We start from the raw sequence: 26,074 nt of genomic DNA on the forward strand, positions 1-26,074 counted from the left end.
CACGTAACTGAGGACCAGAGCAGTGGATGGAGAGGGTGAGACCGCACTGTGTGGGATCATGGCCCAGAGCTGGAGAGCACAGATCCCTTCCCCCATCACTGCAGAACCCGTCTCCAAACATCAGGAAATTCACTCCAATTAACACAAACTCCATGCCCGAACACCAGCACAATTTGTCACTAAACACCAGGAGATTCCCTCCCCTTAACACCAACACTCTATCCCCAAAAACCAGCAGAACACGTCACCAAACGCCAGGAAAATCCCTGTTCTCAGCACAAACTCCATCTCCGAACACCAGGCAAACACATTCCTTCCAAATCACCTCTCTCATAAACAGTGTTAAGTTCCTGCCTCCCCCTGCTCCAACCACAGGAATGGAAGTAACGTCCCCTCCCCCCAATCACTGGAAACGCCTTCCTCACACACGATGAAAACCCCCCTGTCCACACAACAGGAGAACCAACTACCCAGGGGAATCTCCATAATCCCCACCCCCACAGACACAGACACACACCCATACAAAGCATGCACGCACACAGCCACCCACCCACCCACCCACCCACCATGGAACATCTTCCACATCAATTAAGGGAATTCAACCCATCCCTCCACCATCCTGGAGAATCCCCTCACACCTCTCCTCCATTGTATGGATACACCCACCCCCTCCCCCTCACTCCTCTCCTCCATCGTGAGGATACATCTACCCCCTCACACCTCTCCTCCATTGTGTAGATACACCTACTCTCTCCCTCCTCTCCATTGTGTGGATACACATCCTCTCCCCCTCCCCTTCCCCCCTCTCCATTGTGTGGATACATCTACCCACTCCCCCTCACACCTCTCCTCCATCGTGCGGATAAACCTACCCCAAACCTGAAATCAAAGAATTCTCCCCTCACCCCAGGGCAATTTCCCCTCCCCCCCCTTCACACCGGCGATGGCCATTCCCCCTCCGACCGGGTAATTTCCGTAAAAGGGATGGGGACACTGATTGGGGTCTGGGGGGGGAGTTTGACTGTGGTCGGGGGAGTTTGACTGGGGTCGGGGGGGGGGAGTTTGACTGGGGTCGGGGGGGGGGGAGTTTGACTGGGGTCGGGGGGGGGGAGTTTGACTGTGGTCGGGGGGGGACGGAATGTGGACGGGGCGGAGACTGACTGGGGACGGGGTAGACTGACTGGGGATGGGGTAGACTGACTGTGGACGGGGAGAGTGACTGTGGACCGGAGAGACTGGCTGGGTGACCGTTCCCCGGCGGGCGGTCACTGCTCCGTGAGGAGGGAGGATGAGGGTCACCGTGAGCACAGTTGCCGGGCCTGGGGGTAACGAGGGGTCAACTCTCACCTGCTGGAGATAGGCCTCCCTGTCCTCGGGCGATCCCAGGTCCTGGTCCCCCACGAACAGCACTTGTGCCTCGCTGATCAACCTCTCGCACTCCTCCTCCGTCAGCAGCCAGGGGGCTGGAAGTGGGAGAGAGCGTCTGTCACTCGGCTGTGTGAGCAGACACGGCCCGCGGGACCCAGTCAGTGGGAGAGCGATGGTAGTGGTGGTGGAAACACGGGCAGGAACCCGGACCAACCCAAGGGCAGCGGTTCTCAGTCGGAGCAGACACGGCCCGCGGGACCGACTGGGCACCGACTCTGACTGACGACCACACGGGGAGACACTGGGCACTGACTGACGACCACACGGGGTGACACTGGGCACCGACTCTGACTGCCGACCACACGGGGTGACACTGGGCACTGACTCTGACTGACGACCACACGGAGTGACACTGGGCACTGACTGACGACCACACGGGGAGACACTGGGCACCGACTCTGACTGACGACCACACGGGGTGACACTGGGCACTGACTCTGACTGACGACCACACCACACACAAGACCTGATACCTGAACACGTACCTCTCTCTGGGGCAGCGGACGGTGTCCCGCTGGGCTCTCCGGTTGTTGACTCTTTGTGTTCCTCACCTCCGTTATTCTGGGGCTCTGGAAAAAGTGACGAGACGGGAGAGTGAGAGTGGAATCATCAAAATACATCGCCTGCATGTGACAGGAAATTGGGGAATGGAGGACTTCAAGCTCCAGAGAAACCTCGACCGCTCGCTGACCCAAACAACACTGTCTCCTCCAGCGACTCTCCCTCCTTAACCGCTCACTCTCCCGCAGTCCGTGTGTGGACCAGCCTCAGGACTGACCACAGGGAGCGGCGTTCCCATCAGTGATCCCAGCGCTGATTCCGGAACCTACAGACCCTGCTGGGGCGTTGGTCAAACCGGGACCAGGGTCTCCAGTCTTGGCTCCCTTGGGTGCCCGAGTGGTGTCCAACTCCGGATCAGGCAGAGAATTGTGGAGCGCCGGGAAAGGGGAAAAGGCTGGAGAGACGGGAGGTGTCTCCAGGACCAGAAACATCACCAATGTCTAAAGGAGGATAGTCCAACCCCAAACAAACAGAAGACCATAAGACATTGGAGCAGAATTAGGCCATTTGGCCCTTCGGGCTTGATCCACCATCATGGCATCTCCCCTCTCATCGCCATTCCCCTGCATTCTCCCTGGAACCTTTAATACCTTTATTAATCGAGCCTATCAATCTCTGCTTTAAAAATACCCAATGACAGCCTCCACCACCATCTGTGGCAATGAATTCTACAGATTCACCATCCTCTGGCTAAAGAAATTCTTCCTCATTTCACCTTAGAGATACATCCTTGTATTCTCAGGATGTGCCCTCTGCTCCTTGACTCTCTCTCCATTGGAAACATCTCCGTATCCACACGGTCTGGGCCTTTCATTATTCAGTGGGATTCAATGAGATCCACCCCCCCCCCCTTGACCTTCTAATCTCCAGTGACCACAGGCCCTACCCGTCAAACACTCCTCATCCCCATTCACCCACCGGATCATTGATATAAATAACTGGACCCTCTCCAATGTCAGCACATCCTTCCACAGATATGAGGCCAAAAAGATCTCGCAATATTCTGCTGGTCCAACCAGCGCCTTATAAAGCCTCAGCATTACATCATTTGTTTTATCTTCTGAAAACTTCTTTCCCCAATCTGCCAACTTGCCCAAGTCCTTCTGCAAAGTCCCTGCTTCCTCAATACTATCTTCCCTTACACCTATCTTCATATTATCAGCAAACTTGGTCACAATGCATCAATTCAGCCTCTTGCGCTCCAAGGAATAAATTCCTAGCCAGTCCAACTTCTCCTTATAGCTTAGGGCATTGTTCCTTGCAACATCCTCTTAAATCATCTCTGCACTCTTTCCAGCTTAAGAGCATCTTTCCTATAAGAGGATGACCAAAACTGAACACACACTCCACATGTGACCTCACCAACATGACATCCCAACTTACCAATGACATCGCATGTTACCTCACAATGGTAACATGACATCTCCCAACTTATGTCAAGTCAAGTTAATTTTATTTGTATAGCACATTTAAAAACAACCCACGTTGACCAAAGTGCTGTACATCTGATTAGGTTCCAATGGGGAAAAAAAAAAGAAACATACAGTAGCACTCAAACAGTTCACAGCACCTCCTCAATGAGCCTCAAACGCTAGGGAGTAGAAGTAGGTTTTGAGCCTGGACTTAAAGGAATCGATGGAGGGGGCAGTTCTGATGGGGAGAGGGATGCTGTTCCACAGTCTAGGAGCTGCAACCGCAAAAGCGCGGTCACCCCTGAGCTTAAGCCTAGACCGCGGGATAGTGAGTAGCCCCAAGTCGGCCGACCTGAGGGACCTGGAGTTAGAGAGGGGGGTTCGAAGATTTTTGATGTAGGGGGGGGGAGTGTCCATTTAGGGCTTTATACGTGAATAGGAGGAGCTTGAAGTTGATTCTGTACCGTACAGGGAGCCAGTGGAGAGAGGCCAGAATCGGGGTGATGTGGTCCCTTTTACGGGTACCCGTCAGGAGTCTCGCTGCGGCGTTTTGGACCAGTTACATTCAGTATTCAGTACCTTTACTGATGAAGGCCAATGTACCAAAAGCCACCTTTGCCACCCTGTCGATCTGTGATGTCACCCTCAGGGAACTGTGCTCATGAACAAGGACCAGGGGCCACAATCTTAGAATAAAGGGGAGGCCATTTAAAACTGAGGTGAGAAGCAACTTTTTCACCCAGTGAATTTGTGGAATTCTCTGCCACAGAGGGCAGTGGAGGCCAAATCACTGGATGGACTTAAGAGAGAGAGAGATAGAGCTCTAGGGGCTAGTGGAATTAAGGGATATTGGGAGAAGGCAGGCACAGGTTACTGATTGTGGATGATCAGCCATGATCACAATGAATGACGGTGCTGGTTCGAAGGGCCGAATGGCCCCCTCCTGCACCTATTTTCTATGTTTCTAACTCCTAAATCTTGCTGCTCTACGGCACTTCCCAGGGCCCTGCCATTCACTGATCCAGGGCACAAGCCTGGCCAGATGTTTCAGAGCATTTTGGGAAAAGTTCCCATTTTGGGAACATAAATTATCTCTATAACTCTTCCCTCGACTGTCCAGCGACCACGATAGTCCTTTCAGGTGATGCAGAGATTCACTTGCACCTCCTTCAACCTCATCTACTGCACCCGCTGTTCTATGAATATTGATTTATCTAACTTCAAGTCACACTTGCGTTCCCTCTCTGCCCGTCCCTCCCTCACCCTCGTCGCTTTACTAGTTTCATTGTCGTGCTGCTTAATTTCACTGTTGGTATCCACTTATTATCACCTCCACAGCCAACAAGGGACCATTGTGGACTCCATTGTTGCTTGATACACGTTGATGGCTTTGATTTGATCTTGCCATACCTTTTATTCACTTGTTCTTTGTATATTTTCATATCTCTAGTTCCCCGCTCACCTGACTCTCAGTTTGAAGAAGGGTCTCGACCTGATACGTCACCTATTCCTTTTCTCCAGAGAAGCTGGCTAATCTGCTGTTACTCAAACATTTTTTGTCTATCATCCATAATTTTTTGGAGAGTTATGAATAACTTATCGAAACGTATAAGATTATTAAGGGGTTGGACACGTTAGAGGTAGGATACATGTTCCCAATGTTGGGGGAGATCAGAATAAGGGGCCACAGTTTAAGAATAAGGGGTAGGCCATTTAGAACTGAGATGAGGAAAAACTTTTTCAGTCAGAGAGTTGTGAATCTGTGGAATTCTCTGCCTCAGAAGGCAGTGGAGGCCAATTCTCTGAATGCATTCAAGAGAGAGTTGGATAGAGCTCTTAAGGATAGCGGAGTCAGGGGGTATGGGGAGAAGGCAGGAATGGGGTACTGATTGAGAATTATCAGCCATGATCACATTGAATGGCGGTGCTGGCTCGAAGGGCCGAATGGCCTCCTCCTGCACCTATTGTCTATTGTCTAAGGCACATTAAAGCATTATTAGGCAGGTGCGAGTGAGAATAAACTGGGAGCAGCTGTTTTTGGGTAACTCCACCTCTGACGTGTAGGTGTTCTGCAGGCACGTGTGCTAGGACCTTTATTTTTTGTGATATAAAAGGTGCACTTTGGGGGCTTGAATATAAGGGGAAATTATACAGTTAATCGCAAGAGGAATATTGATGTACTTCTTGAGGTCCAAATCCGCAAAAAACATGAAAGTGGCAACACAAGTAGATACGGTGATAAGAAGGTGTAGTCTTGAGGTCCAAATCCACACAACCTCGTAGTGGCAACACAAGTAGATACAGTGATAAAGAAGGCATACGGTATGCTTGGCTTCATCGGTCGGGGCATTGACTATAAGAGCCAGGAATTTATGTTGCAGTTATATAGGACTATGGACAGGCTGCATTTGAAGTGTTGTTTGTCATTCTGGTCACCCCATTACAGAAAGGATGTGGTGGCTATGGAGAGGTTCCACCAATACCCCTGGGAGCCGCTCCAGGCATCCTCTACTCACTGGGTCAAAAAAACAACTTGTCCCCACATCACTCTTAAACTTTGCTCCTTTCATATTAAAACCATGCTCCCTCAGCTTTGACATTTCCACCCAGTTTGAATGTTTGGACAAACCTGGATTGTTTTCTCTGGGTCGTCGTGGCTGAGTGGAGACCAGACAGAAGTAAATAAAATGATGAGAGGCATTGATAGGGTTAGAACTTTTACCCCAGGGTGAAAATGTCAAAGACGAGGGAGAATAGTTTTAATATGAAACCAGCGCCTTATAAAGCCTCAGCATTACATCATTTGTTTTATCTTCTAGTCTGAAAAATAATGCTAACCTTGCATTTGTGTTCCTTACTAGCGAATGATCCTGCAAGTTAATCTTTCGGGAATCCTGCACCAGCATTCCCAACACCCAATTCAGATTTATGGATCCTCTATTTAGAAAATAGTCTAAACGTTTATTCCTTCTACCAAAGTGCATGACCGTACACTTTGCTGCGCTGTATTCCATCTGCCACTTCTTTCCCCAATGTCCCAACTTACCCAAGTCCTTCTGCAAAGTCCCTGCTTCCTAAATACTACCTGCCCCTACACCTATCTTCATATTATCGCCAAACTTGGCCACAATGCATCAATTCCAGCATACCGATCTTTAACATGTAACATGGAAAGTAGTGGACTCAACACTGGCCCCTGTGGAACACCACTCGTCACCGGCAGCCAACCAGAAAACGCATCCGTTATTCACACTCTTTGCCTTCTGACAGTCTGCCCACCGTTACTACATGTTTGTACCTTGCCTCTAATACCACAGGCTCTTATCTAGTTGAGCAGCCTCACTTGCAGCACCTTATCAGAGGCCTTCTGAAAATCCAAGTGAACAACATCCTCTGACTCGCCTTTATCTGTCCTGCTTGTTGCTTCCTCAAAGAATTCCAACAGATTTGTCGGGCAAGATCACCCCTGAGCAAAACGATGTTGATTTTGATCTATTTTATGACATGCGGCCGAGTACTCTGAAAGCTTATCCATTATTGTACCGGTGCCAAAGAATGCCTCTCCAGCTTGTTTAAATGACTACCGACCGGTGGCCCTCACCTCGGTTGTCATGAAATGTTTCGAGAGACTAATCAAGAAGCACATCTGTGCCCTCCTTCCTCGCAGCATGGACCCACTACAGTTCGCATACCGTCCGAACAGGTCCACGGATGATGCGGTCTCCCAGGTTCTGTACTCTCTCTCATCTGGACAGCCAGAAGGGGGGCTATGTGAGGATGCTGTTCATTGACTTTAGTTCACCTTTCAATACCATAGTCCCCACCAGACTGGCTGAGAAGCTGCTGGAACTGGAGCTTAGCACCCCTCTGTGTGCCTGGGTCCTGGACTTTCTCACCGCCAGGCCCCGAGTGGTCAGGATGGGGGATCACACATCCAGCCCCCTCACCCTGAACACAGGATCCCCCCAGGGTTGCGTCCTTAGCCCCCTACTGAACTCCCTGTACATACATGACTGTGTGGCCAGGTTCAGCTCAAACTCCATCATCAAGTTTGCTGATGACACTGTGGTGGTGGGCCGGATCTCCGATAACGATGAGAAGGCCTACCGGGAGGAGGTGGCTGATCTGGCACTCTTGTGTCAGGACAATAGCCTCCTCTTGAATGTCAAAAAAACTAAGGAGCTGATTGTGGACTTTAGAAGGGCTCAACATCCAAGGACGTACACGCCACTGGATATAAATGGGTCTACAGTGGATAGGGTGAGCAGCTTTAAATACCTGGGAGTTCACATCAAAGAGGATCTGACATGGACAACACACATTGCCGCACTGGTGGGTTAGGCAAAGAAGCGCCTTTACCACCTTAGACAGCTGAGGAAATTCAGAGTGTCTCTGAGGATACTTCAATGCTCCTACTCTGGGGCTGTAGAGAGCATCCTGTCCGGTAACATCACAGTCTGGTTTGGGAACAGCTCTGCCCAGGACAGGAAGGCCCTGCAGAGAGTAGTGCGTTCGGCAGAACGCACCATGGGAACTACACTCGCCCCCCTGCAGGACCTATACATCAGGAGGTGTAGATCAAGAGCAAGCAAGATTATGAGGGACCCCTGTCACCCCAGCAACGGACTGTTCCAGCTGCTACGGTCAGGCTAACGCCTCCGCTGTCACGCTGTGAAAACGGAGAGGATGAGACGAAGTTTCTTCCCACAGGCCATCAGGACTGTTAACTATTATAACTCCAGGGACTAAATTTTGTCTTCTCTGTATTAACTTTAATTTATATGCTGTAACTGTAATTCTTTTTTTGCACAATCCACAGGTATTGCCACTTTCATTTCACTGCACATCGTGTATGTGTATGTGACAAATAAACTTGACTTGACTTGACTAATAAATAATGGACTTTAAAATCTTAGAGATCACTGAAGTCCGGCTAAAATTTCCTTTCTATTACCTCGATCCCTTCTTAAACGGTGGTTCCTAAAAGCTTTCCAAACCTCTTGCTCCCCGCCAATCTTTGCCATATTGTATGCCTTCACATTTGCTTTGATGCTGTCATTGAGGAGCGGTGTGTGGAGAAACCATCATCTATCCCTTTTCACAGCCTTTCCCATCCAAACCTCCATCAACCACCTCACTCTCCTCAGTCCGAGTCACGATGAATTTTGGGAGCTGACCAAGGGGAACACCGTTTCCTTCAATGATTCCTGTCACTGAAAGGTGGGCTGGGGTGTCCGGCAGTAGAACTGTGCACGTCCAAAATCCCCCACTCTCCTAGTCCACCTCCATCTACACACCCTCTCTTCAGGCCACTCCTTCCCCCTCTCTGGGACATTCCAATTCTCCTTTCACTCCCCCACCCAGGGAACACTGTGGACAGTGAGGGACACTGGTGTTAGTGGGAGATATCCGGGTGTATCTCAGTCCCCAGGGAACACTGACTGTGGACAGTGAGGGACATTGTGGGTCAGTGGGGAATATCTGGGTTTATCTCTGTCCTCAGGGAACACTAACAATTATTCATCTCAGCCAAGTTATTTTACTCATAATGACTCGCTGAGGCCCAATTACTGACCCCTCTTGTCCCCGAGTCATCACAGCACCTTACAAATGTCTTCTGTAATCCAACTACACACCATCTCACAACATTGTTGCAACACAGCATTGTTGGGAGCAGCTCTGCCCAAGACAGCAAGAAATTGCAGAGTTGTGGATGTTGCCAAGTCTGTTACGCAGACCTGATTCCCCACCATTGGCTCCATCTGCACTTCACACTGCCTCGGTAAAACAGCCAACATAATCAAGGACCTTTCCCACCCCTGTTATTGCTGCCTTACAGCGCCAGAGCCCTGGCTTCCATCCTGACTGCAGGTGCTGTCTGCATGGAGTTGGTAAGTTCTCCCTGTGAGCCAGTGTGCTTTCCCCAGCCGCTCCGGTTTCCTCCCACTTTCCAAATACTTATAGGTTTGTTGGTTAATTTGGCTTCTGCAAAAATTGTAAATTGTCCCTAGTGTGTTGGTTACTGGTCACCGTGGACTCGGAGAGCCAAAGGGCTTGTTTCCACACTGTATATCTATATTAAACCCCATGTGGAGACATAATGAACTGCAGATGCTGGTTCACAAAAAAAGACATATAGTGTTGGAGTAACTTAGCGGGTGAGGCAGTATTTCTGGAGTGGTTCCCTCAACCAAACTCAATCCAAGGGGAATTGTTGTCCACTGCAGAACAAACTACTGTCCTCTCCAAAAGCTGGCTGCAAGGACAGGCGATAACGTATGAGGGGGCTTGGTACCTGAGGACGTGTCTCCCACTGGAACAGAAGACGGTTCCTGGGTAGATTCTCCAGTTGATGATCCCTGGGTCTGTTCCCCTGTGGAGATCTTGGGATCTGGAATGAAGGAACAGAGAGACGGTAGTGCGGCAACACCGCAACATGGCATCAAACTTCGAGATGTGTACAGCAATTCAAGGAGTGCCCATGTGGAGATATCAGCATCATCTAATATCCCGTCACCCACTCTCCATCAAAAACGTTCTTCACTCCACGTGCCCCCTCCCACTCCCCTTTAGAGTCAGGGTGAATTTCAGGGATTGACCATAGAGCACAGAAACAGGTCCATCGGCCCACCTCGTTCATGCCGACTTATCTGTTAGTCCCATTTGTCCACATGTTGCCCATATTCCAGTAAAACGGTATTATCCATGCACATGTCCAAGTGACTTTTAAATGTTGTTATTTTATCTGCCTCAACTATCTTCTCCGGTAGTTTGTTCTATACATCCACCACACAAAATGCAATGTTTGCCCATCATGATCCTATTAAATCTTTCCCCTCTTATCTTAAATTTAAGTCCTGTGGTTCTTGCTTCCCCAACCCTGGATAAAAGGTGCTGTGCATTCACCCTATCAATTCCCGTCATAACCTAAAGCCTTCTTTACCACCCTATCTACTCGTAACTCCACTTTCAGGGAACTCTATCATTCACTCTGTCGGTCCTGTCCAGTTTGACTTCCCAAAATGCAACCATGTAACGTCCAAGGGGAAGAACCTTCCCTTTTATGAGCCAGGAAATGAGCCTCTCCAGTGAGAGAGCATTTTGGCAACAAAGATTACAGCTCCATAGTTTAAAAGAGTTGTGAATAGGTCTGTCTGGACCTTGGGGTAAGTATTAAATTGGTGCAGGGTCCATTACAGCATTATTAGGCAGGAACTTGGGAGACTGAAATGGGTGCCGCTGTTGTTATGCAAGTCCAAATCTGACGTGGGAGTTTCACTGGGAAATGTCAATGTTCTCCGGAGATGCTGCTTGACCTGCTGAGTTAGTCCAGCACTTTGTGTCTTTTGTAACTGTGTGGAGATGACAAAATTGGCGAAGGTGCGGATGGTGAGGAAGGTTGTCAAAGTATTCAGCGGGATGTAGATTTGTGGGATGTAGATGTAGATGTAGAAATGGGCAGAGAAACTGCAGATGGAATTTAATCCAAGTAAGTGTGAGGTGTTGCACTTTGGGAAGGACATATTTCAGGAGAAATTATGGAGTAAATAGCGAGACCCTTGAGACCATTGATGTGCAGAGGGGGTTTCGGGTCCAAGTCCATAACAACCTGAAAGTGGCAATGATCAAAAGGCATATGGTATGCTTGCCTTCATCGGTCAGGGCATTGAGTATCAGAGGTAGTGGCTATCAAGGAGTCTTTTGTTTAGGCAAGTGGACATGCAATGAATGGAGGGATATGGATTACGTGCAGGCAGGGAAGATATGTTTAACGGCACGGATATTGTGGGACAATGGGCCTGTTCCTGTGGTTCATGCTCCCCACCACTAATACCTGAGCTTGCAGACCCTGCTGGGTCACTGGTCAATCCTTGACTTGAGTCTCCACTCGTTGCTCCCTGGGGTTCCTGAGTTGTGTCTGACGGTGGATCTGGAAGAAGAGAATGGAGGCGGGAGAGGGAGGGTGAGAGATTAAAACAGAATGATCAGCTCATCAGGTGGGAAGTCGGCTGCAGACAAAGAGTCCGTGCAAACACCAAAAAATACCAACTCTCACAGGTCACACGTCTCGCCTTCAACATTGCATCCTCCTCGAACACGATCTACGCCTCGCTCCCTTTGCAGAGTGCTCTCACACTATCTCCCAGACCCTCTCTCTCTCTCGCCGACTCTCTCTCCCCGACTCTCTCCCTCCCTGACTCTCTCTCTCCCTCCCTGACCCTCTCTCTCTCTCCCTGACCCTCTCTCTCTCTCCCTGATTCTCTCTCTCCCTGACTCTCTTTCTCCCTGACTCTCCTTCTCCCTGACTCTCTCTCTCTCTTTCTCTCTCTCTGACTCGCTCTGGCTCTCTCTCTCTCTGTGACTCTTTCTCTCTCTCACTGTGACTCCAACGATATAGGTAAAAAACGGGATGAGGTCCTACAAGGTGAATTTAGGGATCTAGGAGATAAACTAAAAAGTAGGACCTCAAAGGTAATAATCTCTGGATTACTACCAGTGCCACGTGCTAGTCAGAGTAGAAATAGGAGGATATTTCAGATGAATACATGGCTTGAAATGAGCCTCTCCAGTGAGAGAGCATTTTGGCAACAAAGATTACAGCTCCATAGTTTAAAAGAGTTGTGAATAGGTGCAAGGGGGAGGGATTCGAATTTCTGGGACATTGGAACCAGTTCTGGGGGAGGTGGGACCGTTACAAGCAGGACGGTCTGCACCTGAGCTGGAATGGAACCAATGTCCTTCGGGGAGTGTTTGCTAGCGCTGTCGGGGAGGATTTAAACTAATGTGGCAGGGGGATGGGAACAAGAGCAGAGAGACAGAGGGGTATAAAATGAGGGTAGAAACAATAGGTAACAAGGTGAAAAGTAAAAGTGGCAGGCAGACAAATCCAGGGCAAAAATCAAAAAGGACCACTTTGCAACATAATTAGATAAGGGACAAGAGTGTTATAAAAACAAGCCTGAAGGCTTTGTGTCTCAATGCAACGAGTATACGTAATAAGGTGGATAAATTAAATGTGGAGATAGTTATTAATGATTATGATATAGTTGGGATTACGGAGACATGGCTCCAGGGTGACCAAGGTTGGGAGCTGAACATCCAGGCATATTCTATATTCAGGCGGGATAGACAGAAAGGAAAAGGAGGTGGGGTAGCGTTACTGGTTAGAGAGGAGATTAACGCAGTGGAAAGGAAGGACATTAGCTCGGAGGATGTGGAATCGATATGGGTAGAGCTGCGTAACACTAAGGGGCAGAAAACGCTAGTGGGAGTTGTGTACAGGCCACCTAACAGCAGTAGTGAGGTTGGGGATGGCACCAAACAGGAAATTAGAAATGCGTGCACTAAGGGTGCAGCAGTTATAATGGGTGACTTCAATCTACATATAGATTGGGTGAACTAAATTGGCAGGGGTGCTGAGGAAGAGGATTTCTTGGAATGTTTGCGAGATGGTTTTCTAAGCCAACATGTCGAGGAACCAACTGGTTGAGTAATGAGGAAGGGGTTAGTTAGACTGGGTATTGAGTAATGAGGAAGGGTTAGTTAGCAGTCTTGTTGTGCGAGGCACCTTGGGCAAGAGTGATCATAATATGGTGGAGTTCTTCATTAGGATGGAGAGTGACAAAGTCAATTCAGAAACAAGTGTTCTGAACTTAAAGAAAGGTAACTTTGAGGGCATGAGATGTGAATTGTCCAAAATAGACTGGCAATTTATACTTAAAGGGTCGACGGTGGACATGCAATGGAAGGCATTTAAAGATTGCATGGATGAACTACAACAATTGTTCATCCCAGTTTGGCAAAAGAACAAACCAGGAAAGGTAATACATCCGTGGCTAACAAGGGAAATCAAGGATAGTATTAAAACAAAAGATGAAGCATATAAATTAGTCAGAAATAGTGGCATACCACAGGACTGGGAGAAATTCAGAGTCCAACAGAGGGGGACAAAGGGCTTAATTAGGAAAGGGAAAATAGATTATGTGAGAAAACTGGCAGGGAACATAAAAACTGACTGCAAAAGCTTTTATAGATATGTGAAGGGAAAAAGACTAGTTAAGACAAATGTAGGTCCCTTGCAGTCGGAAACAGGTGAATTGATCATAGGGAACAAGGAGATGGCAGACCAATTGAACAACTACTTAGGTTCTGTCTTCACTAAGGAAGACATAAACAATCTGCCGGAAATAGCAGGGGACCGGGGGTCTAACGAGGCGGAGGAACTGAGGGTAATCCAGGTTAATCGGGAAGTGGTGTTAGGTAAATTAAATGGATTAAAGGCCGATAAATCCTTAGGGCCAGATAGGCTGCATCCCAGAGTGCTTAAGGAAGTAGCCCCGGAAATAGTGGATGCATTAGTGATAATTTTTCAAAACTCTTTAGATTCTGGAGTAGTTCCGGAGGATTGGAGGGTAGCTAATGTAACCCCACTTTTTAAAAAGGGAGGGAGAGAGAAAACGGGGAATTATAGACCAGTTAACCTAACATCGGTAGTGGGGAAAATGCTAGAGTCAGTTATTAAAGATGTGATAGCATCACATTTGGATTTATGAAAGGCAAATCATGCTTGACGAATCTTACAGAATTTTTCGAGGATGTAACTAGTAGAGTGGATAAGGGAGAACTAGTCGATGTGTTATATCTGGACTTTCAGAAGGCCTTCGACAAGGTCCCACATAGGAGATTGGTGTACAAACTTAAAGCACACGGTATTGGGGGTTCAGTGTTGAGGTGGATAGAGAATTGGTTGGCGGACAGGAAGCAAAGAGTAGGAATAAACGGGTCCTTTTCGGAATGGCAGGCAGTGACTAGTGGGGTACCGCAAGGCTCAGTGCTGGGACCCCAGTTATTTACAATATATATTAATGATTTGGACGAGGGAATTGAATGCAACATCTCTAAGTTTGCGGATGACACGAAGCTGGGTGGCAGTGTTAGCTGCGAGGAGGATGCTAGGAGGCTGCAGAGTGACTTGGATAGGTTAGGTGAGTGGGCAAATGCATGGCAGATGCAATATAATGTGGATAAATGTGAGGTTATCCACTTTGGTGGCAAGAACAGGAAAGCAGAGTATTACCTGAATGGTGGCCAATTAGGAAAAGGGGAGAGGCAACGTGACCTGGGTGTCATGGTGCACCAGTCATTGAAAGCAAGCGTGCAGGTGCAGCAGGCAGTGAAGAAAACGAATGGTATGTTAGCATTCATAGCAAGAGGATTTGAGTATAGGAGCAGGGAGGTTCTGCTGCAGTTGTACAGGGCCTTGGTGAGACCGCACCTGGAGTATTGTGTACAGTTTTGGTCTCCTAATCTGAGGAAAGACATTCTAGCCTTAGAGGGAGTACAGAGAAGGTTCACCAGATTGATCCCTGGGATGGCAGGACTTTCATATGAAGAAAGACTGGATAGACTAGGCTTGTACTCGCTGGAATTTAGAAGACTGAGGGGGGATCTTATTGAAACATATAAAATCCTTAAGGGGTTGGAGAGGCTAGATGCGGGAAGATTGTTCCCGATGTTGGGGAAGTCCAGAACCAGGGGTCACAGCTTAAGGATAAGGGGGAAGTCTTTTAGGACGGAGATGAGAAAACATTTCTTCACACAGAGAGTGGTGAATCTGTGGAATTCTCTGCCACAGAAGGTAGTTGATGCCAGTTGATTGGCTATATTTAAGAGGGAGTTAGATGTGGCCTTTGTGGCTAAAGGGATCAGGGGGTATGGAGAGAAGGCAGGTACAGGTTACTGAGCTGGATGATCAGCCATGATCATATTGAATGGCGGTGCAGGCTCGAAGAGCCGAATGGCCTACTCCTGCACCTATTTTCTATGTTTCTATGTTTCTAGGTACAGTGAAAAACTTTGGCTTGCATGTCATCCAATCAGACCGGATAATGCTACCCATAAAAACAATCAACTCAAACTAAAGTACAAAAGACAGAGCAAAGGTAGATACTGAGTGCAGAATAATGTTCTCAGCATTGTAATGCAGTAGTTCCAGAGACAAAGTTCAATCTCGGCATTAGGGTTGAGGTAAATCGGACAATACCCTGGGTTACTGAAGAACCGTTCAGAAGCCTGATAACAGAGACAACAGCTGTCCCCGAGTCTGATGGTGCGTGCTTTCAAGCTTCTGTACCTTTTGCCCGACAGGGAGAAGGTGGAATGAGCGGCTTGGAACAATACTTTGATTATCTTGGGTGCTTTTCCGAGGTTGCATGGTGTAGATTAAGTCAATTAGTGGGGAGACTGGTCTTTGTGATACACTGTGCTACATATACAACTGTCAGGTACCGACAACTATAGGTAATGGCAGCCCCCAATTAGACATACAGCACGGAATCAGGCCCTTTGGCCCAACTCGTCCATGCTGTGCAAGATCCCACAGCTCAGCTATTCCTATTTACCAAATGATTTAGATTGTATAAAGCGCATGAATGACAAGTAACATATAACAAAATCAAGGCTCTGAAAATTAATCATAAAAACAGTCAAACAATTCAGAACTAATTCACAGCATGGTTAGTGAACAGTTTTATCCAAGACCGCAAAACATTGGAGAGAATTGTGAATGAAGCCCAGACCATCCCACAAACCAACCTCCCTTCAATTGACACCATTTATACCTCATGCCAACTCCACAAGACCACCAACATATTGAAGGGCGAGCCTCACCACGGAGATTTTGCTGCTCTCCTCTCCCATCTTGCATGAGTGCAAAGGTGTGAAAATGCACACCACCAGATTCAGGGAATTTTTCCTCCTAGCTGTTATCAGGCAACTGACCCATCCTATCAATAACTAGATTGCCGTCCAGATCTGTTATCCACCTCATTGGAGACCCTCAGACTACCTTCAATCGGACGTTGCTAAACTTTATCTTGCACTATTGGTTGGCAGGCAGGAAACAAAGAGTAGGAGTAAACGTGTCCTTTTCAGAATGGCAGGAAGTGGCGAGTGGGGTGCCGCAAGGCTCGGTGTTGGGGCTGCAACTATTCACCACATATATTAATGATTTGGATGAAGGAATTAGAAGTAACACCAGCAGGTTTGCAGATGACAGAAAGCTGGGTGGCAGTGTGAACTGCGAAGAGGATGTTAGGAGGTTGCAGGGTGACCTGGACAGGTTGAGTGAGTGGGCAGATGCATGGTAGGTAGATACAGTACAATGTAGATAAATGTGAGGTTGTCCACTTTGGCAGCAAAAACAAGGAGGCAGGTTATTATCTCAATGGTGTCAGGTTAGGTAAGGGGGAAGTGCACGGAGACCTGGGTGTCCTTGTACATCAGTCACTGAAAGTTGGCGTGCAGGTACAGCAGGCAGGGAAGAAAGCTAATGGCATGTTGGCCTTCATAACGAGAGGATTTCAGTACAGGAGTAAAGAGGTTCTTCTACAGTTGTATAGGGCCCTGGTAAGATCACATCTGGAGTATTGTGCACAGTTTTGGTCTCCTAATTTGAGGAAGGATATCCTTGTAATTGAAGCAGTGCAGCGTAGGTTCACGAGATTGATCCCTGGGATGGCGGGAATGTCTTATGAGGAAAGATTGAAAAGACTAGGCTTGTATTCACTGGAGTTTAGAAGGATGAGAGGGGATCTTATAGAAACATAAAATTATAAAAGGACTGGACAAGCTAGATGCAGGAAAAATGTTCCCAATGTTGGGGGAGTCCAGAACCAGGGGCCAGAGTCTTAGAATAAAGGGGAGGCCATTTAAAACTGATGTGAGAAGGGACTTTTTCACCCAGAGAGTTGTGAATTTGTGGAATTCTCTGCCACAGGGGACAGTGGAGGCCAAATCACTGGATGGATTTAAGAGAGAGTTAGATAGAGCTCTCGGGGTTAGTGGAATCAAAGGATATGGGGAGAAGGCACGCATGGGTCACTGAATGTGGATGATCAGTCATGATCATAATTAATGGCGGTGCTGGCTCGAAGGGCTGAATGGCCTCCTCCTGCACCTATTTTCTATGTTTCTATGTTACTATATGTTGCTCCCTTTATATTGTATCTACCGATTGAAATCATGTAGAGTCCTTCTGCCGGCTGGTTAGCATGCAACAAAAAGCTATTCATTGGACATCGGTAAATGTGACAATAAGCTAAACTAAACTAAAATTCAGATCAACAGCCCGTTACTGGGAAACACAGGGAGCTGGAGCTCCACAGCCGGACTGTGCAAGGATCCATATCTGAGGGAATATGGCAGACAGCTCGGGTACAGTGTGCATGCAAGGGGCCCTCTGATTTGACATCATTCATCAGTCTGACCCTCCCCCAAAAGAGCTAAGTCCCAAAGTTGCATATTCTGACCCTACCGTTTAACCAGCCTGGCCTCTTCCCGGAGCAGTGATGCGCTGGAACTGCAGTCTCGGGAATCTTCCGTCCGCCGGAACTGAAACAACAATCAGAGAGTCAGCCCCTGAACGGGTTTTTTATTCACTGAAAGAGATCGGGAAGTGGTGCCCAACCTGTGCGAAACTTGTCCTCTGTCGATATTCCCAAAGCCAGATTATCTCCATTTTATTCATTGTACAGACTTTGCACAGATAATTCCCATCCCAGTTTTTACTCACTGCCCCCACGGTGATGACTGATGACCTGATCTTCCATCATATTCCCTTCCCTCACTCCTCCCCCACACCGACTGGTTTGACAGAATTATTTCCTCACACTACCTGTTGAATCTGTACCATCCTTCGGCAAGGATTTTATCAGACTTCCATTGGCCACTTGTGCACTGAGTATTGGAACAATCCGTGCTCCTCCAGGGCTGATCCAGGACGGTGTGTTTTACACAAGGATCACTGCGTGCGGAGTCTGTGGATGGAGGCAGGATGATGATCAATGTTGGTATCATGTCCACCTGCCTCCCAGTCTCTGATACATCCAGGCCCACTTCCATTGATGACGGTGGGGGGAAGCGGGTGGCCTGAATGGGAAAAGTGGGACGGTTGGGAAAGGAGGAGGTGGGTTGGCTGGGATGGAGTGGGGTGGACTTTCGGAGAGGTGGTATGACCAGGAGAATGTCAAGGCGGCCAGGAAGGGTTGGGCCGGTTGGGACCTTGAGAGAACAGATATGTCCCGTGGAGAAGAGGAAACACCCCGTCCCAAGTGACAGTGTTTTCACTCACAATGAAAGGATCTGTCAGCCCAAGGAGCTGGGACAAATCAGGGCACAGGAGAAGGCAGCTCAGATTGCTGCTCCATGGTCGAATGGTGGGGGCAGGTTGTCATGAGCCAGGTTCTCTGCCTGAGACTTTCTGCTCAGCTTCAGTTGTCAACCTTGGACCAAGTGTGTGTATGTCATATCATATCATATATATACAGCCGGAAACAGGCCTTTTCGGCCCTCCAAGTCTGTGCCGCCCAGCGATCCCCGCACATTAACACTATCCTACACCCACTAGGGACAATTTTTACATTTACCTAGCCAATTAACCTACATACCTGTACGTCTTTGGAGTGTGGGAGGAAACCGAAGATTTCGGAGAAAACCCACGCAGGTCACGGGGAGAACGTACAAACTCCTTACAGTGCAGCACCCGTAGTCAGGATCGAACCTGAGTCTCCGGCGCTGCATTCGCTGTAAAGCAGCAACTCTACCGTTGCGCTACCGTGCCGCCCCTATGTGGGATGTGTGGTTCCATGTGAGGCCAGGGGAGGGGTGACCACGGTAGACGGGCAGTTCACCAGGTGGGGGGTGGGTGGGAAACAGTACCAGGGGTGGGGAGGGATGACCATGGTGGACGGGCATTTCACCAGGTGGGGGATGAGTGACCATGGTAGACGGGCATTTCACCAGTTGGGGAGTGGGTGACCAAGGGAGATGGGTAGTTCACCAGGTATGGGGTGGGTGACCATTGTACACTGGCATTTCAGCAGGTGGGGGGTGGGTGACCATGGTAGATGGGCAGTTCACCAGGTGGGGGAGGGTGACCATGGTAGATGGACAGTTAGTTCACCAGGTGGGGGAAGGGTGAGCATGGTGGACGGGCAGCACACCAGGTGGGGGTGGGTGACCATGGTAGAAGGGCATTTCACCAGATGGGGGGAGGGTGGGCAATAGTACTGGGGGTTGGGAGGTGTGACCATGGCAAACGGGCAAGATGGGGACAAGAGTACTAGGTGCGGAGAGTGGACAGGAGTTATTGCGTGTGTTCCAGATGGCGCATGTGCATCGGATGGTAGACGGATCACATGTCAGTGATAGGGAGGGGGATAGGGAGTGGAGGTGGGGGGGGGGGGGGTGTCACAGTACATTCACAGGGTGGATGTCACATGTCAGTCCAAGAAGGTGAGGATCAGGCACAGCAGCGTGATCAGACTGGGGGAGAGGGAGATCTCAGTGAGGTGAGAACTGTCGTGGACTGGAATATTCAGCCCTGTTTGTGTGCTGATGATTCAGGACGTCCCCAGAATTTCCCGCTCCAGGTTCGGTCCATACACACTCTGTACACCCCCATCGATACTTTATCAACATGGAGAACAACATACCTACACAATACACACTATTAGATGTGTGTGTCCACTTCAGATAATACACAAAATAACTGCCACAGTTTTTAATCTTCAACTCCTGATGTTCGAGGCAGGTATCTGTTTTATAATTCTTGTTAAAACAGACTTCCCTTTTCACCTCCCCTTCTTGCTTCGTGGGATGGGAACCTGGAATGAATTTATAAACATTGTAAAATGTACCCGGTCCCACAGTGCAGTGAGGAAAATGAATCTGGAGCCAGTGTCACGCAGCGATCACAACCCATGGTCTGACCTGCCTCAGTCAGCGGTGAGCTGCTGCCCTCCCCCTCCCCCCCCCTCACACTCCCCACAGCAGCACCTGCTCACCCCCACCCCACCCCCCACACTCCCCACAGCAGCACCTGCTCACCCCCCCCCCCACAGCAGCACCTGCTCACCCCCCACCCTCCCCCCACACTCCCCACAGCAGCACCTGCTCCCCCCCTCCCCCCACACTCCCCACAGCAGCACCTGCTCACCCCTCCCCCCCACCCTCCCCACAGCAGCATCTGCTCCCCCCCCCACCCTCCCCCCACACTCCCCACAGCAGCACCTGCTCACCCCACCCCCCACACTCCCCACAGCAGCACCTGCTCACCCCCACCCCACCCCCACACTCCCCACAGCAGCACCTGCTCACCCCCCCCCACAGCAGCACCTGCTCACCCCCCACACTCCCCACAGCAGCACCTGCTCCCCCCCACCCTCCCCCCACACTCCCCACAGCAGCACCTGCTCACCCCTCCCCCCCACCCTCCCCACAGCAGCACCTGCTCCCCCCCACCCTCCCCCCACAGCAGCACCTGCTCCCCCCCCCACAATCCCCACAGCAGCACCTGCTCCCCTCCCTACCCTCCCCCCACACTCCCCACAGCAGCACCTGCTCACCCCTCCCCCCACACTCCCCACAGCAGCACCTGCTCCCCCCCTCACCCTCCCCCCACAGCAGCACCTGCTCACCCCCCCACACTCCCCACAGCAGCACCTGCTCACCCCCACCCCCCACACAGCAGCACCTGCTCACCCCACCCCCCACACAGCAGCACCTGCTCACCCCCCCACCCAGCAGCACCTGCTCACCCTCCCCCAGTCCACACAGCAGCACCTGCTCACCCCCCCCCCCACATTCCCCACAGCAGCACCTGCTCACCCCCCCCCCACACTCCCCACAGCAGCACCTGCTCACCCCCCCCCACACTCCCCACAGCAGCACCTGCTCACCCCCCCCCACCCTCCCCACAGCAGCACCTGCTCACCCCCCCCACCTTTCCCCCACACTCCCCACAGCAGCACCCCCCCCACCCTCCCCCCACACTCCCCACAGCAGCACCTGCTCACCCCCCCCCCCCCCCACACTCCCCACAGCAGCACCTGCTCACCCCCCCCCCCCCCCCCACACTCCCCACAGCAGCACCTGCTCACCCCCCCCCCTCCCCACAGCAGCACCTGCTCCTTGTGGGTCACTGGGCCCTTGAATGGACACATAGACCCACCCCTGACCTGCCTCAGCCTCAGGCTGTTTGGCCATTAAACATCACAAAGTCTTCCACACATATTTAGAGACATTAACATTGAAAATATACAAACACTATTAAAATAAAATCAGAATATTAAAATAAACATAATCAGGCTTTGCAAAAGGTAAATTTGATTAACTTAAAGCAGAGAAGTCTTGTTATAGCTGTGCAGTGTTGATGAGACCATACCCTGGCCACGCTCTCATCTCGCTGCTGCCATCTGGAAGGTGCAGGAGCCTGAAAACCGTGACCTCCAGGTTCAAGAACAGATTATCCCAGCAATTATCAGGCTCTTGAACACTTACCAACACTAACCTCACCATCCATGATCTTCCATCGACTGTGTCTTTGGTTGCCCCACAGACTTTGGTATTTGCTCTGTTACAGTTACCAAGTGTTGCGCTTAATAATACATTGTATTTTTTAATTATTCTATTTTATCTGTAGAGCTGTACAGATCTGGATCATCACTCTGACCTTTGCTAAAGTAACAGAGTGCATCAGTTGTACATTCTTGTCCACCTACCATTTAACCAGCCGGGACTCCATCCAGAGCAGCGATAGAATGGAACTGCACTCTCGGGAATCTTCACGTTGTCGTAACTGGAACAACAAGTAGAGAGTCAGCCCCCGACTGAGGGAGAGATGAGCGACTGGGGTCTATAGCATCGCACTGTCCAATATAGGTCCAGTGCCAGGAAACCCTTTTTTGCCCTTTCCAAAATCTCTTTCCTTCCACCAGAATGTAGGAGTTTCCTTTCCCTATACTCCACTCACTGTCCCAAAATGGGGGTTGATACTATCAATCTAACGCCTTATTCCCTTTCAGTTACTTGATACATGACAGTAGGTTGCTATTCAGCCCATCACAATCATACTGGCCCTCAGGAAAGTGACTCCTCAGTCCTCTGCCCCCTCTCCTAATTTCCCTGTAGCACTGCAACTTATTCCCTCTCACATGCCCGTGAATGCTCCATTGATTATTTTGCCAATTGCCTCCACGAGTGGGAGTGCACAGGACCAATTCATCTACCAGCATATATTTGGGATGCGGGAGCACCAGGGGGAAACCCATCCAGGGAAGACCATGCAAATCCACACAGAAAGCGCCAGATGTCCGGATCGAACTGGGATCCTTGGAGATGCAAGCACCAGCAATAACTCCGACACATTCTTCAATCTTCAATCAAATTTCCTCAAACTCAATTGCAACAAATCTGAAATCATCATCATTGGTCCAAAAACGCTCACCAAATCCACCCAAAACTTCATCCTCAACATTGATGGTCTCCCAGTATCCACCTCCCCTCACATCCGGAATCTTGGAATCATCTTTGATCAAACCCTCTCCTTCGACAAACACATCAAACACATCACAAAGACAGCCTTCTTCCACCTCAAAAACATTGCCCGTCTCCGTCCATCCCTCTCCTCCACAGCTGCAGAAACCCTCATCCACGCCTTCATCACCTCCCATCTGGACTACTGCAACAGCCTCCTCTATGGCGCACCCTCAAAAATCATCAGTAAACTTCAATACATTCAAAACTCCGCTGCCCGTCTACTCACCCACACCCCGATCCGTGACCATATCACCCCCGTCCTTTACAAACTCCACTGGCTCCCCATCCCCCAGAGAATCCAGTACAAAATCCTCCTCATAACCTACAAAGCCCTCCATAACCTGGCCCCATCCTACCTGACCGACCTCCTCCACAGGCACACTCCCACCTGCACCCTCCGCTCTGCTGCTGCCAATCTCCTATCCCCCCACATCCGGACCAAACTCAGATCCTGGGGGGACAGGGCTTTCTCCATCGCTGCTCCCACCCTATGGAACTCACTACCCCAAACCGTGAGAGACTCCTCCACACTCACCACATTCAAAACATCGCTGAAGTCTCACCTGTTCAGTACTGCCTTCAACCACTGAAGGTCACCTCACCTTCTGTCTCCTTTCTCTGTTCGTTTACTTATTTACTTATTTATCTATTTATTCATTTCCCTATGTTCTCTAAATCTCTGTAAAGCGTCTCTGAGTATATGAAAAGCGCTATATAAATAAAATGCATTATTATTATTATTATTCTCATGTGCAATCAGTTTACCTGCTAAATCTGTACCACCCTTCCTTCAGATTTCCATCATCCATCCATCGGCCACTGCACCGAGTTCTATGACAACCCGAGCTCCTCCAGGGCTGATCCAGGACGGTGTGGATTACACACGGATCACCAAGCGTGGAGTCTGCAGCTGAGGGACAGGATGATGATCAGCGTTAAAGTAAGACTGAGCTAAGTTCACTCAAACCCCAGCCACATCCAACATCACAGGAACACCAACAACCTCTGATTTAGAGCCAGTGATAAAAAGCAGCACAGAAACGAGTCCGACAACCACCATATCAAGGATTTGGTTTATGTTTGGTATTGTCACGTAATATTTCATTCCAGCCTTTTGGCCATCTGGACCAATCGCAAATGCCTACAATAGGTCCATATCCTTCTGTGTCTTGCCTGTTCACATACCTGTGTAAATGAATCATAATTCCCATGATTGGTTCTGATTCTACCACCCTCTCTGGCTGCCATTCACCACTCTGTGTGGAAGAACTTTCTCCTTGGATTACCAAGCATTACAAGTTATACCCTCCAGCCAGTATAAAGGTCAACTAAGTGAACACACCAATAATTCCTCCATCTTGTTTTCACTGCCTGACACATTATATTGAAAAAGGGACTGGGCGAGACCAATGGGCCCAACTGGATGATGCCAGCTCCTGGTGCAGGAACCCCATCATTTCCATTCCTCTCCCATTAGTTCCCTTCAGCCCTGCAACTTATTCTCTTTCACACAAGCTATTCAATTCTCTTTTCATAGAGTCATACAGCATGGAAACAGGCACTTCAGCCCAACCTGCCCACACTGGCCAGCATGCCCCAGCTACACTGGTCCCACCTGCTCACGTTTGGCCCATATCAATGTATATTTAATATAAATTACGTAATATAAATCTTGTACAGGTGCAAGCTGTATTGAAGGGAGCTGATTGGGCAAAGAGAAGCTGGCCATGCTGATTAAGTTATCTAGGACCTGTAAGATTTGAGAAGTTTTCCCTCATTTGGAAAGCAACACCAAACCAAAGAGCTGCAGTTTGGACATTTTAAACGAGAGACTGGGGCTGATAGCGGAGAAAGGCTGCGGTCAGATTAACAAAGGATGTCACAATCCGTGGGTCCTAAAATGGCCGCAGGACCTCGTGACCAGCCACAAAATGTAAAAACCTTACAACCCAGTCTCTAGGGTTTCTGCAAAGCCACGGCCAGAACAAAGGATGGGTATTGGCCATGCAGAAACCTACGAAACCAGGTCAGAGTCCAGACACTGGGGCGCTGACATCAGCATACTCACAATGCCCCAAGCCGATCTAAACAGTTCATCTCAGTGAGGGGGCACAATAGCCCATAGAAAACTACCTGGTAGGTGATGGGAAACCAGTTAACACCCATCACCTCACAACGAAATCCCAATTAACACCGTCTGGCCATCCCCGGTATCCCCGAACATAAGCGCAGATCAGAAGAAAAACTCATACATATCTTTTTGAACAAAGAGATTCCAAGATCTGGCGGGAGATAGGACGGGTCAGAAATAGTATAACTGGCCACTACTTTTGGGTGAAAAAGTTAAGTCAAGAAGCGCAGAGAAAACCGGGTTCGAAGTCAACTGAAGTCAAGAAAAGAGTCGGAAGGAAGTCAAACGAATACAGGAGGAAGAAACGACAGGCAAGAAGCACGGATGCAAGAGAGAGGAACAGGCACGCAACTCGAGAAGAAATACTGCAAAACGAACCGCCAGTAACCCCAGTAATAGCCCCATGGTGAGCATGTACTCCAAATCCTACATATCCTGGACATAGTTTAGTGTAGAGGGGAGGGTGGTTGTGAATAAACGTTGGGTGTGTATTAAAACATGTGTTGGTCAAGGTTGCGATGCGTCGCACGTTCCCCATCTTACAGTCGTGTGTATGTCTTGTAGAACTGTGTGTCTAAGAATTCATAAGTAAAAGGGTATTCGTGTATATGTTTTGTGGAACTGTGTGTTTCAAGAAATCAGCGAAAAAGGCATTCGGGTATCTGTCCTGTGGAACTGTGTGTGTTTAATGATTCATAGGTATAAGTATTCGTGTGATTCGGTATGTGTTTTATAGACATGTATTATAGAACTGTATAAGTATTCATGGACAATAGTCCCAAGTGCTGAATAAAAGCCTTTTCATTTAAACCCTGGTTTTCAAATCTGGTCTGGTTGAATTTTTCTGCACTATAAGAGCTCCTGCATCTAAGTCCAGTGTCTAGAACCGTAAGGGGTGAGTGGGTCGAACCACTCACGGGGAACCAGTGTGCACGGCCTGGTCAAGGGATCAGAGCAAGGCACGGGGACCTTAGGTCGGGCGAAAGCTCGGCGCAGAAACCCCTTACAGATAATGGCGACCACGAAGGGACACTGGCAGCAGGATGATAGTGTACCAGAAAAGGATTTTAAAACTAGGGACATAATGGACGAGCGCATTGCGGACTATGTGTTTAGTAAGGTGAATATCACCAAACAATGGATGTGTGCGTTATTAGATGACAAG

At 49.2% G+C, this 26,074-nt stretch overlaps 1 protein-coding gene and 1 long non-coding RNA gene across 2 annotated transcripts in view; both read right to left on the reverse strand.

The window, feature by feature from the left end:
- Positions 1-1,343: 1,343 nt before the first annotated feature.
- On the reverse strand, positions 1,344-9,788 carry LOC144612173 (uncharacterized). The gene is made up of 3 exons (XR_013549634.1): positions 9,697-9,788; positions 1,914-1,997; positions 1,344-1,463 (listed from the first exon to the last, which is right to left on the reverse strand). It is a non-coding gene; the product is annotated as an uncharacterized LOC144612173 (long non-coding RNA).
- Positions 9,789-10,151: 363 nt separating this feature from the next.
- Positions 10,152-26,074, reverse strand: part of LOC144612128 (uromodulin-like) — a 35,641-nt gene continuing 19,718 nt past the window's right edge. Inside the window, exons 3-9 of the mRNA XM_078431688.1 lie at positions 23,544-23,688; positions 21,962-22,038; positions 19,895-20,065; positions 18,076-18,217; positions 17,716-17,792; positions 11,236-11,331; positions 10,152-10,177 (exon numbers count right to left, since the gene is read on the reverse strand). Coding sequence (XP_078287814.1) covers positions 10,152-10,177; positions 11,236-11,331; positions 17,716-17,792; positions 18,076-18,217; positions 19,895-20,065; positions 21,962-22,038; positions 23,544-23,688 — 734 coding nt within the window. The remainder of the gene's footprint in view (positions 10,178-11,235; positions 11,332-17,715; positions 17,793-18,075; positions 18,218-19,894; positions 20,066-21,961; positions 22,039-23,543; positions 23,689-26,074) is intronic.

The sequence above is a fragment of the Rhinoraja longicauda genome, chromosome 43, assembly GCF_053455715.1.
Source record: "Rhinoraja longicauda isolate Sanriku21f chromosome 43, sRhiLon1.1, whole genome shotgun sequence".
In the NCBI taxonomy this organism is placed as follows: domain Eukaryota; kingdom Metazoa; phylum Chordata; class Chondrichthyes; order Rajiformes; family Arhynchobatidae; genus Rhinoraja; species Rhinoraja longicauda.